The following is a 13550-nucleotide window of genomic DNA, read 5'->3' on the forward strand; positions in this document are numbered from 1 at the left end:
CTTCAGTTGGTTCAGAGTGGCACTGTATTCATTTTGCTTCTTTTCATGATTTTCCCGTGGAACCAAGTCCAACCTGAGGGGTCCTTGCATCTTGTGAAGGTCCTTTGGTTCTCTTATCTCATTTCAAAAGACACTATCAAATTCCCTTATCAACTCAGGAATTTTCCCTGTTCTGACTTGAAAAATTTCTGACCAGTCGAGCTTAATTTCTTTTAACCAATCGCAGCCCAGAAGGCAAGGTCCTTTACCCATTACAACATCACTGGAAGCTGGGCTGTCTGTTCCCTGTAGGATATAGTTACAGAGGCAATGCCTTTCACTTATATTGTCTCCCCAGATTCAGTACCTTTGCTTGGGTACTTAAAGATGTGTTCTCCCACCACTGTGGTTGATGCTCCTGTGTCCACCTCCATGACTAGAGGTTTCCCTTTTGCTTGAAGGGTGCTGGTGATTGTTTCAGTTTTCAATACTTTGACCTTGTACAGGAATAGATATCAGTATCAGCAGCTTCTGGTTCATTTATATTGTGCACTTCAATCATCTTGGTCTGCTGCCTGATTGCCTGTCTTGATTTTGCCATTGCTTTATTACATGCCTTTTTAAGTGACAGTAGTGGCATTCTACCTCTTTAAATCTGCAGGTTTCCGGTATGTGGTTACCTCCACTTTGGAAACAAATTAATTTCTGAATCACTGGTGAGATGCTTCCAGTTTCTTTTTTGCTTTTCGAGCTGGAGAGACTGTTTCCTGCTTCGTGGTTGTCTCCCTGGTTTTCATGCCATGCTCAGTGGAAGGTTCCCACCCCAGCTGAAGAATGGCACCAGGTTGCGCACTCTGCAAAGCCTGCGAATCCCTCTTAGCACTCTCCATTGCTAGCACTATTTCTATATTTCAGGACAACACTAACTTCTGCAAGTAAACAGTGTTGAATGGCGTCATCGTGTACGCCGCAACATCTCACAACATGTCATTAAGAATATCTCCAAAGTTGCAGTGTTCAGTCAGCTGTTTTAACTTGCAATATGCTTGCAATTGACTCACCCAGGGCCCTTACTCTAGAGTTAAACTTGAATCTTTGCATAATCACCAATGGCTTAGACTGAAAATGTGTCTTCACAAGGTCCACCAGCTCATTAAAAGATTTGGAATTGGGCACGTTCAGGACTGTCAGACAACGGATGAGGTTATATGTCTCGCTTCTGCAGACACTTCAAAGAATTGCTTTCTGCTTCCCCTCTGCTGTTATTTCATTTACCACAAAGTAGAAACCTAGGCGCTCTATGTACTGGCTCCAGTCTTCCATGGATGATTCGTAAGGGTCAATTTTGCAGAACAGTGGCATGACTGGTGAGTATACTTTCCTTTCTTCCCTTAAAAATCAATATACTCACACTCAGGAGGTGAGGTGCAGTGTAGGAGGTAATTATGCTCATCGTCAATTGTAATAAACTTGGTGTACCGGGTTTCTTGTTAGAAACAGTAAACTTTATTTACAGAGCTCCTGCTGAAGCTACATGCTTGAACCAGGTCCACGACTAGAAAACTCTGCCCCTAAGATTGCCTGTGTTTAGGGCTGATTTGTCTGTACAGTCACATGGTCCCCGAACAGTATGAAAGGTTTTACTTACAATCACTATATTGGCCTTACAAATCCCATCTCAGTCAGATCAGAAGATTAGTCACTCTGCTCAATGACAAGACCCCGTTTTCTTTTTGTCCAGTAACGATCATCTAATCTAGCCTTTAACTATACTACAAAACAAATAGCATCAATGCTGAATTAAACTGAATGAGCAAAAACATTTCTCTTTCAACCTGTAAATGTTTTAAATACCTTGTCTTTTCAATGGCACCCATTTGCTGGTGAAGGTCTATAAGCTCCATTAATTGTTTCTGTAGAGCCTTCTCTTTTCCTTGAATCTGTTTGATAAAGGGATGCTCCAGGAGGTCAGAGACAGCTGGGCGACGTTCAAAGTCTTTAATGAGACATCTGTAATAACAAAGACAGCAAGGCGAGAGTTAAAAACGATCCCCTCAGCTAATGTCTTATGTGGAAAGCAAAGGTGTTTTTCACATTCTTTTGTTTTTATTAATTTAATAAGTGTCTCCTGCTTCTTCATAGTAGCTCTAAATGAATGCCTAAAATGCATCGTACTGCCATACTGCTAGTCAAATTTCAAAAACTGAACATGTTATTCAAAGCCAAATTGGGATAGCATCAATTAATGCAACAAACTGTTTAGCAATGTAAGGTTAAAATTATGCTGCACAAATATTAGTGTAAGAGTGTTACAGATGTTTGTTTTACATTCCCTACCCTGCTGCTTAAATGGACATGTTCAATTGGTGAAAAAGTTGCTTTCCAGGTTTATGTTATGTTACAATGCTCTTTTTGAGTGTTTATAATGTAACTGTACATATCCTTCTCCTCACCATATTTACACAGCTGATGAAGGAATTTCATGCAAATGTGTTGTGTTTGTTTGTTAATGTGCAGAACAGGATGGATATACTTATGTCTGATATTGACAGATTTTGGGTGTCTCATGGAGCCAAGGGATATGGGGAGCAGGTGGAAAAATGGAGTTGAGGCCAAAAATAGCCATGATCATTTTGAATGCTGGAACAGGCTTAAATGGCTGTATGGTTTACTACTGTTCCTATTTCTTTTTTTTTATGCTATTATGATTTTAGTGTGTAGAAATGTAGGAATTTTCAGAATCAGAAGGGACTGACAATGGAAATTTGTCACAGGCAAATTCTCACATCAGAGCTTCCAGCTTTGTATTCTGGGAGAGTATATCAGAAATTTGCACACACATTCCACACCGCTTCTGATTGTCCACTATGACAGATGTTTATCTGATCTATGTTCTCAATGGACAAGACTCTACACTATCTCTCATGCCTTGATTTGCTAAAATTGTTCAATTAATACCACCATTTCTGAGCAACAGTCCGTTAAATGGTTTTTGGCACAGAGGGTCAAATACAGTCGAGGACCAGATTTCTGAAGGTGAACTGACAACCACTTATAACTACATCGCCTTCACACAGACTTGCACCTCTGTTTATTTAAACCATTAACAGTTACGTCTGTCTCCATTCACTAATGTTCACCTGTTATATACCCATCTACTTCTTTCAGTAATATTAGCTAATGAGAAAAATGTTTTTCTCTGAATCCTGCTTATACCTCTATCCATCAGTCCCATTTAATAACTGCAATATGATTATCACATATTCAACTGAAAATATTGGCAACATCATCAGTAATGCAAAATCTGCTGAAGAATTTACTAGCTGCATTTGTGGAGAAAATTGTGGTAATGGTCAGAAGATGGGGGGATAGATTTAAAAAAGACAAAGCTGGTTCTTGGGACATGGAAGGCTAGAAATCCCACTGGAACTCACCCAGTGTCCAGTCAACTCCAGTAGAAGTCCTGAGAAAATGGTGCATAAAGTTTTCCATCCCTTGTCTGTAGGATTACATCAAGAAGTCAGGAGAAGCTTCTGGTGATAATATTTTTCTATTCCTAAAATGTCCTATGTGCCTATCCAAGCTGCAAACAGCAATTTTAAAAATTGATACTTCAGTATCACAGGTATTATTCAGTGGAATCTGAAGGGTGTATAATGGGTAGCTAATCTGCTATCATAAGTTTTATGGTCCTCCCGGCTAAGTTGAAAGTTTCACCCAGTGTATTTACTCCCTCCCATCCTCTTGAAATAAGATTGTGTGAATCATATGTCCACTGTTCCCTCTTCCAATTCTTTCTGGGCGGAATTGTCCCAGATTTGCAAGAAGTAGCGAATGGGAAAAAAGGTGTTTTACCCACTGGCCACAATGGCAAGTTTTCATGTCGTATCGTCCCATTCCTGGCTCCACCTCATTAATAATACATTCCCAGGAAACATGCAGGATCTCTGACGGGGTGGCCTCTGATTCGTCTGCCGTGATGTCACCTCAGGCCATCAGTAATCCAAGCACCATAGTTAAAGGGTGCCATGCAAAGTCATGGCTGCCAAAGGGAGGAAACATGCTGCCCCCAAATTTAGCGGTACCTCACTCGGGCACTTACTGTACGCAGTGGAGGCCTGTCGTGAAGTTCTCTACCCCCACTCTGGGCGAAGACCAGCAAGCGAATTCACCAATCCCATCTGGGAGGTGGTGGCAGCAGTGGCCAACACCAACACCCTGCAAAAGACGACAGCCACCCAGTGCCAAAAGAGGATGAACAATTTCTTTGGTTCTACCAGGGTAAGTCACTCTTCTCATCACTCTCAAGTCACATCCTCACAAACCCATCACATATCCACAGGACTCTCAATCACTGACAGTTCAAGGGACATCACCATTCACTCAGTCACTATGACTGACAACCACTTATAACTACATCGCCTAGCCAGCGATGCCCACATTCCATGAATGAATAAAAAAAAACTACACACACCTTCATCTGCCCTGTGGATCGTGTCCTCACCCCATCCATGGTACCACTCATGCCAGGCATCCTTCTCATCTGGTCTGGCAGGTGTCCTGCTTACACTTTCTCCATCTGTATTCATACAGTACAAGCTGGCACACAACAAAAGGAAGAGCTTGCAGACTGGTGGAGGAATTCCCAACATCAAGGGCCCCACAGACTTTGAAATAGAGTCATACAGATGGCCAGCGACCATCTGGATCATTCCTGTGCTGATGATGAAGTCAGCGGTGCTCAGCCAGGTGAGGATCCAGCAGTGCAACATTCATCAGACAACCATGCTGTGAGTGATTTCCCCTGTTCCACAGTCCCCTGCTTTGCACTAATTATCTCTCCTTGCTTTCACAGGCACAACTGGGAAGCAGCCGAGGGGGTCCACGAGCCAGATCCTCAACTCAAGCCCCGAAGACACCTTGGAAGAAGAATCTGATGACGTCCTAATTGAAGACCCATCACAGCGCTCACCCACACCCTTCGCCATTGCAAAGATGCACACCTCCGTGGACCTAGTTCTAGAGTAATCTCAGAGTCACAATCTGGTGAACACATCACACTGTTTAATCCGCAGCAGGCAGCAGCAGGGGTTTCCCAGGTTTCTGGAGGTCAGAAATCTGCTGAGTCCGAGTCAGATTTGAAGTCTCTGGACTCAGTCATACCTCAGCTGCTGGAACTGCAAAGGCAAGCTCTGGAATGTGAGGAAGGGATGTCCGCTGCACTCCTCAGGTTGCAAGGCACAATGAGGGAGTCCATCCACCTTCAGTCTGAGGTGATAGCGTCGGCTTGCCAATGCATCGAGGTCAACATTGGTAGGATGATGGCTGCCATGGAGACCTTGGTCCAGGACATTGGTTCTGCACTGCTGCTTGGGCTTAACTCCATTGCTGATGCCATAGTTGGCCTCCAACAGTGTCAGTGTGAGAGGGGTGCGGGGCAGCTCCATCTCAGCCCAGCTTCTCCTCCTCCTCAGGAAGGCAGCCAGAGGCCCTCAGGCATCCAAAGGGAGGATGATCAGCAAGTGCACACTCAAGAGCCATCCACCGAGGTAACTCCGGGAGTGTCCAGCCATCCAAATCCCCTCTTCCTGTGACCCCAGCAGCTCCAGCTCCACAGACCGAGGAGGGTGCCACTGCCACACAGCAGGACTCCGAAAGCAGGCTAGGGCCCTCCCAGTCTCAGCCCTCCAAAAGACGACCACCAAGTTCATCACAGACGACATAGAAGTCAGCAGACTGCATCCACCTTCACTGTCGATGTCGGGGAAGCGTCAAGATGTAGTGACAGGGTTAGGAAGATCATCAACACCCCTTTGAACTTTTGTTTTTGACATTTTTGGCAATCTCTCCTTTGCCTCCGCCTTTTACTGGCCCTCTATCCAGCTCCACCTGTCCCACCCCCCTTAAACAGCTTATATTTCACCACATTTCTATTTCTCTTTAGTTCTGATGAAGTCATACGGACTCGAACTATTAACTCTATCTTCCTCTCCACAGATACTGTCAGACCTGCTGAGTTTTTCCAGCAATTTTTCTTTTTGTCCCAAGAACGTCTCCTTTCTTATGGCTCCTTGTTCTGATCAGTAGTGTTCGCGTCACTCAGATGTGAAACCTTGATTCCTGCACAAGACAAAGGCAGGTGTCTCAGACCAGGGCCTCTTCCCTGTGCTGTGTGTAACCTTCAGACCAAAGTAATGGTCTGGCTTTACAATCACTTTAATGATGCCTGTACTCGACAGTGCTTGTCATTGCTGCCAGGATGTCGTTGGCAGGCGTCACAGAGTTCTGTCATTCTCTCCGTGTGCTCTCATCAGCTCTAAGATGTGGCTGGCCCCCATCTCTTCTGCACCTGTGACTGGTGATGCTCTGCTCCTGAAGGGGTCCGGTGCTGAAGGCTGACAAAGGATCAGATGCTTTTAAGGTTTCATGGCTGTGTCTCCACGATATGACCCTGATCACAGAGCACAAGCGAGCTGCCCTCAGCTGGACAGGAGTCAGACATTCGCAGAAGCAATGTGAAGATCTATGGAATGTCCTCACTGCATGTCGTCATCATCCTCCTGGAATCTTGTGACAATTAGGGCATTTGCTTCATCTCCATGACATGAGCCTGAGCACTGAGGGATTGTGCACTGCCAACAGCCACACAGGAGTCAAACATTCACAGATGCAAGGTGAGGATGTCAGGGCTGTCCTCACTGCATCTCAGCATCATTCTCCACAAACCTTGCGGCTATGCAGGACTCCCGGGCGGGCTTGCCTTGTCTGGACAGCGCAATGGCCTCATTGCCAGCATCCTCGCAATCAAGGACCTCATCATTGTCAGTGCCTTCAACATTCTCCTCATCGGAGGATATGTGCAGCTCCTCCATCTGCTCCTTAGCCAGGCATTCCCCCCATTGAAGCGCCAGGTTGTTCAGCATGCAGCCAGCGACGATGATGCATGACACCCTCTGGGGCTGCACTGCAGTACTCCACCGGACCTGACGAGGCACCAGAAACTTATTTTCAAAATGCCTATCGTTTGCTCCACCAAAGTCAGGGTCGTGGCATGAGCCTTGTTATACAACTGCTCTGCTGCAGTCTGAGGCCATTGTATGGACATCATCAGCCATATCCTCTGTGGGTAGCCCTTATTCCTGAGGAGCCAACCCCGCAGCCTCTGTGGTTCCTGGAGGATGTCAGGGATCTAAGACCTGCTAAGGATGTAGGAGTCATGGACGCTCCCTGGGAATCATGCGCAGGCCTTTAGGAGGCATTTGTAGTGGTCGCACACCAGTTGAACATTCAGTGAGTGGTTGGTGGAGTTGACTGCTTGTTACCATGGAGATCTAAGCACCACGTGAGTGCAGCCGATCGCTTCCTACACCTGTGGCAAACCAGTGATCCGCCCAAATCCCAGTGCTCTTGCTCCCTGGTTTGCTGATCCCGGGTGAAAAACACACGTGAAAATGGCGCCCGTGAACTCTTGGGTACACTTGTGCATGGAACCTTGCGAGATCCCATGCAGGTCACCTGTGGAGCCCTGGAAGGAGCCACTGGTGTAAAAACTGTGCGCCGCAGTCACTTTCACGGCCACTGGCAGTGGGTGCTCTCCATGGTTCCATGGTATCAAATCCTGCAGCAGGTGGCATATGTAACTGACCAGTTCCCTAAACATGCACAGTATTCGGTGACACTGGTTCTTGGTCATCTGCAGGAATGACATGTGCCGTCTATAGACCCTGGGTCTAGCAAGGCACCTACAAGTGACCGCTCTCTGTGGATTTTCAGCTGTGTGCGCAGCAGGCCCTGACACCCCTTCGTCTTGAGGGAGGTGCTCCTCCCTTTGCTGAGCCAGGCTCCTCTCTTCTTGTTCTTATCTGGCATCTGTAAGCCATGAGGCAGACTGCTAAATTACCAGGTTCCATTATCCTGATGTTCTCCTCCTGCAGGATCAAAAAGAGAGACAGGTGGGTTAGCATAGGTGTACTAAGAACCTCTCTTGATTAAGTCTGAAGCCCCTTCATGCATTCAGGACAGTGCTGGCCACCAGTTGGATGGCCAGTGTGTAATATACTGAATGGCTGTCTGAAACCCCACCCATCTCTGCCCCACTTGACCGATTGGCGGCAGTTTCGGCCACTGGATTGCATGATGTGCTCTCAGCACAGGCACAGGCACACGCATTCTCCTAGCCTACACTACAAGGCTGCACTGTTAGCTTGAACCATGATGGATACTGGTCCAAACTTTAATAAAGACATTGCAGGGGGCTATGAGCACCTCCACCAGTGACTGCGCCATGGCCACCTTTCGCAAGGAGATTGTACAACTTGCCCAGTCAGCCAATTGCTCTGCTGCCCCCTAAAATGCACATTCATTTGCAGTCTGCGCCTGAGGGGCGAGAAGTTCAGGAGCATTTGGTGGCACTTTCATGCTTTTGCATTCCTTGAGCGGGCTCGACTCCAAGCATGTCAATGGAGCTGCAGCTGAACAGTCTCAGCTGTGGAAGGATGCTCACTTTTGACAAACTTTTCTAAGTGTGTGGCTACTTCGCTCACTACCCCCCCCAACACCCCCCCCCCCACCCAAAACAACTCATCCAGCATGTGCTTGAGTATTTTCTTCAGTCTGTGCTACCTTTCCTCCCAACCCCGGCCTGACACACAGTGGAGCCCTTGCCACAGCACTGAACTGAAAGCCAGGAAAATGCAAATGCGTGGCACCTCTTCCTTGATGTTCTAAGGGTGATGCTTGCGAGTGCTGCGCAACTTTGTGTGCACTCACCTCTGAGTTCATTTTAAAGTTCAGGTCGCCAGGTGCACGCCTTTTAAAGGTAGTTGTAAATATCGCCGTCCTGAAGTCATGCCGACATGAGTGGTAAATTTGACGTGGGAGATGATTCTGGCAAGTAGGGCTTATAATGAGATGCAAATGTATTAAAATGATATTCCCGACGTGCGGCCATTGACAGGTGGAATGGATGATTGCAAACTGGATTCACGATGGCATAAAACCGTTTTTTGGCCTTCCCGCCATATTTTCCCCATGCCTGCCCACCATGCCAACGGGGCTGGAAAATTTCAGCCTCTGTTTTTGTTTCCTTCTTGAAAGTGCCACTCTTACTGGTGAATAGTCCCATGGGGTCTGGCCACCTTCTGTGTGAGTCTAGACAACAAGCACTGTTCAACTTCCTGAATATTTGAACATCCCCTCTGACGAGTCACTACATAAGGATAGGTGTCTGATGTTGACTGTTTATATTCCCTTTCTACCTTAGGCATGCTGAGCCTAATTGTAAGGAACCTATTATTCCCTGAATAGAATTAGCCAACTCAGAATAGGCAGAGGTCAAACCTGGAACCTTGTATGCATGGTTCAGTCCTACGTTAGTAGAGGAACGTATCAATTGTCACAGTTAACAGTAAAATACAGAAACCAAACTAGTTAACAATTCTAATTTGGAGTACATAGGAATTGTTCAGTCAGGGTTTGTCCTTTACAAACTCCTGAATACTTTTGTTGATGCTCAGTACTGACTGTAACAAAACTTCAGCCTGGACCCGGAAACAAAATTGTTATTATTATTATACTGGGTTTGGAATGAGGATCCACTGAGTACAGTTATTTAATTATATAAATTTGCAGATTTACTGTTGTGGCGATTACTGTGTTGGCATTCAGATTCAGCTCCAGAGAGGAGCTATTTGTTGATCAAAGGCATGCTGCTTGGTTGAATTTCCCATACTGTCAGATGACACTTTTCATTAGAATTGTGCAGGGGTCAGTCCACAAAACGCTGCAGGAAATTTACTCAGAAAAAAATTTGCCAACCTCAATATTGTCATAAGTTGAACAGAATTACAACAGCACTGTCTAGAAGAATATCACCAGAGTTGAGATTCAGCTCCAAAACCACAGTAAAATTCTCGTACATTTATAACAAATATTTAAATATATCATAATGAATTGCTGAATTACTGCAACTCTGCACCAGTATGGTCTAATCAGGCAGATGTTCTCACAAATTTTCTTTGTTAATTATTTACTTATTAAATTGCATCCATTTTGTTCATGAAATTCCAGACATACAATGAATACAACTTGGTCCAGTCACAGATGGTTTTGCTGAAGTTGAATCTAAGATTACGTTGGCTGAGCTGTGTGACTACTTTCATTTATTTATTTCAGGGTAAAGTACCCTGCTACAAAATGAATTATTGCTTCAATAGTGAAATTGCTGGTGTAAAACTCTACAGGCAGCCATTGCGAGGTTGGGAGCGGCCACCCCTGGAGCTACGACTCTCATCCGCTTACAGCTTACCGAGTAGCAGTGACAAAAAGGTTGCTGTGCTCCTCAATAGGTGATACATGAGCCCATTTGTGCAGTGTTGGTGTTAGCATAACAGGACACACTAATATTCTGTCTTCATAAGCAGCGTGTGCAGTGACAATCTCAATGGGGTAATGGACATTAGAAGTCACACAGCTTCCTTGATATTGGGCTTGGTTCCTGTGTTACCTGATTTAATGAAGTGGATGACCAGTGGAGGAGGATGGAGGTCAGATAGCACCAGAAACATAGCACCTACATCCATCAACATGTCATCCATCATATCTACAGGGCTTGGCTCTGCTGCCTGTCAGTGACTAAGGAGCTTTGCCATCTTAATTCAAAGAGACTTGCAGGAAATTTGCATTAAGAGGATGTCCATACTTGCAGCTGTAAAAGAATGCACTCAATTTTGTCACCAGCTCCTTTCAGGCTAGTGCAAGGGCATTGAGAGTACCAGCCAATTTTCTGATGACAGCTTGGTGACTGATGCCTTATTCAGCTGGGCTGACACCTTCATCTTTTTTCCCACTTAGCAGCCACAGCGGCAGGACAGTGCTGCCCAATTTCACTACACTGCTGAACTTCCAGAAGTATACATTATCCTACAAAACCCACAAATTCTTGCCTGCACTGCTGCAGTGGGAACAGATCAAATACAGGAGACCTAATCGAGAGATGATTTCTGGAAGGACCCCAGAACTTCAGGTATCTGCAGAAAATGCCTCTGGCTGCCAACTCCCAATGAGGCAGGGGGAAGATGGAATATATTTCCACCTCAAATATACACTTAATATTAAACTGGACAGGGATAGAGAGCAATTTTCTGCACCAGGCATTTCCTTGGTTCTGACCTTGCGACCACCCAGCAATCTGAAATCCAGGATGAATCTGATGTGTAGATCTTCCACAGGGTGAAAGTAGGTCCCCCAGGGTCTCCAGAGCAGAGAGCAAGATTCAAGGACTGAAACTGCATGAACCAGCATTCCTATACCTTCTGGGAGATGTGTTTTTGAAATGTCCTCCTCTACCAGGTGCCCAAGGGGTGCCCATAACTGCAATGATTCCAAGGATCTTCAGCCACATTATGTTGAAACTTGTGAGTATATTCAGCAGGCGAGAGATAATCCATAGAGATTAGTCTACAGACAAATGTGAAAGTCTGGCTTGACCATAAGACCATAAGACATAGGAGCAGAAATTAGGCCATTCGGCCCATCGAATCTGCTCCGCCATTCAATCATGGCCAATAAGTTTCTCAACCCCATTCTCCCACCTTCTCTCCATAATCTTTGATTCCCCTTACCAATCAAGAACTTATCTATCTCGGTCTTAAATACACTCAATGACCTGGCCTCCACAGACTTCTGTGGCAATGAATACCATAGATTCACCACTCTCTAGCTAAAGAAGTTTCTCCTCATCTCTGTTCTAAAAGGTCTTCCCTTTACTCTGAGGCTGTGCCCTTGGGTCCTAGTCTCTCCTAAAAATGGAAACATCTTCACCATGTCCACTCTATCCAGGTCTTTCAGTATTCTGTAAGTTTCAATCAGATCCCCCCTCATCCTTCTAAACTCCATCAAGTATAGACCCAGAGTCCTCAAACATTCCTCATATGTTAAGCCTTTCATTCCTGGGATCGTTCTCGTGAACCTCCTCTGGACCCTCTCCAGGGCCAGAACATCCTTCCTGAGATATGGTGCCCAAAATTGCTCACAATATTCTAAATGTGGTCTGACCAGAGCCTTATAAAGCCTCAGCAGCACATCCCTGCTTTTATATTCTATTCCTCTCAAAATAAATGCCAACATTGCATTTGCCTTCCAAACTACCAACTCAACCTGTAAGCTAACCTTAAGAGAATCCTGGACTAGGACTCCCAAGTCCCTTTGCACTCCAGATTTCTGAATTCTCTCCCCATTTAGAAAATAGACTATAACTCTATTCTTCCTACCAAAGTGCATGACCTCACACTTCCCCACGTTGTATTCCATCTGCCATTTCTTTGCCCATTCTCCTAACCTGTCCAAATCCTTCTGTAGCTTCCCTGCCTCTTCAATACTACCTGTCCCTCCACCTATCTTTGTATCATCTGAAAACTTAGCCAGAATGCCCTCAGTTCCTTCATCTAGATCATTAATGTATAAAGTGAAAAGTTGTGGTCCCAACACTTACCCCTGCGGAACTCCACTAGTCACCAGCCGCCATCCTGAGAAGGACCCCCTTATCCCCACTCTTTGTCTCCTGCCAGACAGCCAATTTTCTATCCATGCTAGTACCTTGCATCTAACACCATGGGCTCTTATCTTACTGAGCAGCCTCCTGTGCAGCACCTTGTCAAAGGCCTTCTGGAAGTCCAAGTATAAACATCCATTGGCTCTCCTTTGTCTAACCTACTCGTTACCACCTCAAAGAATTCTAACATATTTGTCAGGCATGACCTCCCCTTGATGAAACCATGCTGACTTTGCCCTATTTTACCATGCACTTCCAAGTATTCTGAAATCTCATCCTTAATAATGGACTCTAAAATCTTACCAATGACTGAGGTCAGGCTAATCGGCCTGTAATTTCCCATCTTTTGCCTCACTCCCTTCTTAAACAGAGGGGTTACATTAGCGATTTTCCAGTCCACTGGGACCCTCCCTGACTGGAGTGATTCCTGAAAGATCACTACTAACGCCTCCACTATCTCTTCAGCTATCTCCTTCAGAACTTGACAACCTCATTGAATTCCTTGAAGAGATAAAAGTTTACACCATGGAATATATCTTATAGGGTGCAGAGCTGATCACTGGTTACAATATAAAAAAGCCAGAAAATAATGAAAAAGTGCTGTTCAATCCAACTCAGAAGGCAGATAAGGTGAGTGAATTCTACGAGCATTCAAACACAGGAGCACAGGCCCCTGGATCTTGTGCTCAACTGATGCAACTAGCTGATCTTCCTTGGTACTTTACTCAAGTGGCCATAATTAATTGGAAATGAAACAAAATATAATATGAATAGTGCTTCTGGTGTCAGAAATATATAATCAATACTGAACCCTCAGAATGTGATACCGGCACAAAAATAGAAGGCAACAGTGGGAATAGCAGTGGCACTGAAAGAAACCAGCTCTTCTCCCATAAAAATCTTGCCGAGTTCTGAACTGGTAAGAATCAGTGGGCAGACTTTTACATCCCGCAGGCGGGTGCATGGCCAAACCGATCAGGCATAAAATAGCACGTGATGACATCTCCAGAGATGACTCCAA

General features: G+C 45.3%; 1 protein-coding gene across 1 annotated transcript in view; it reads right to left on the bottom strand.

Moving 5' to 3' along the window:
- myo3a (myosin IIIA) overlaps positions 1-13550 on the bottom strand; it is a 611422-nt gene that overhangs the window by 337713 nt on the left and 260159 nt on the right. Inside the window, exon 8 of the mRNA XM_041183939.1 lies at positions 1834-1989. Within this exon, the coding sequence (XP_041039873.1) occupies positions 1834-1989 (156 nt within the window). The remainder of the gene's footprint in view (positions 1-1833; positions 1990-13550) is intronic.

The sequence above is a fragment of the Carcharodon carcharias genome, chromosome 3, assembly GCF_017639515.1.
Source record: "Carcharodon carcharias isolate sCarCar2 chromosome 3, sCarCar2.pri, whole genome shotgun sequence".
Lineage (NCBI taxonomy): Eukaryota > Metazoa > Chordata > Chondrichthyes > Lamniformes > Lamnidae > Carcharodon > Carcharodon carcharias.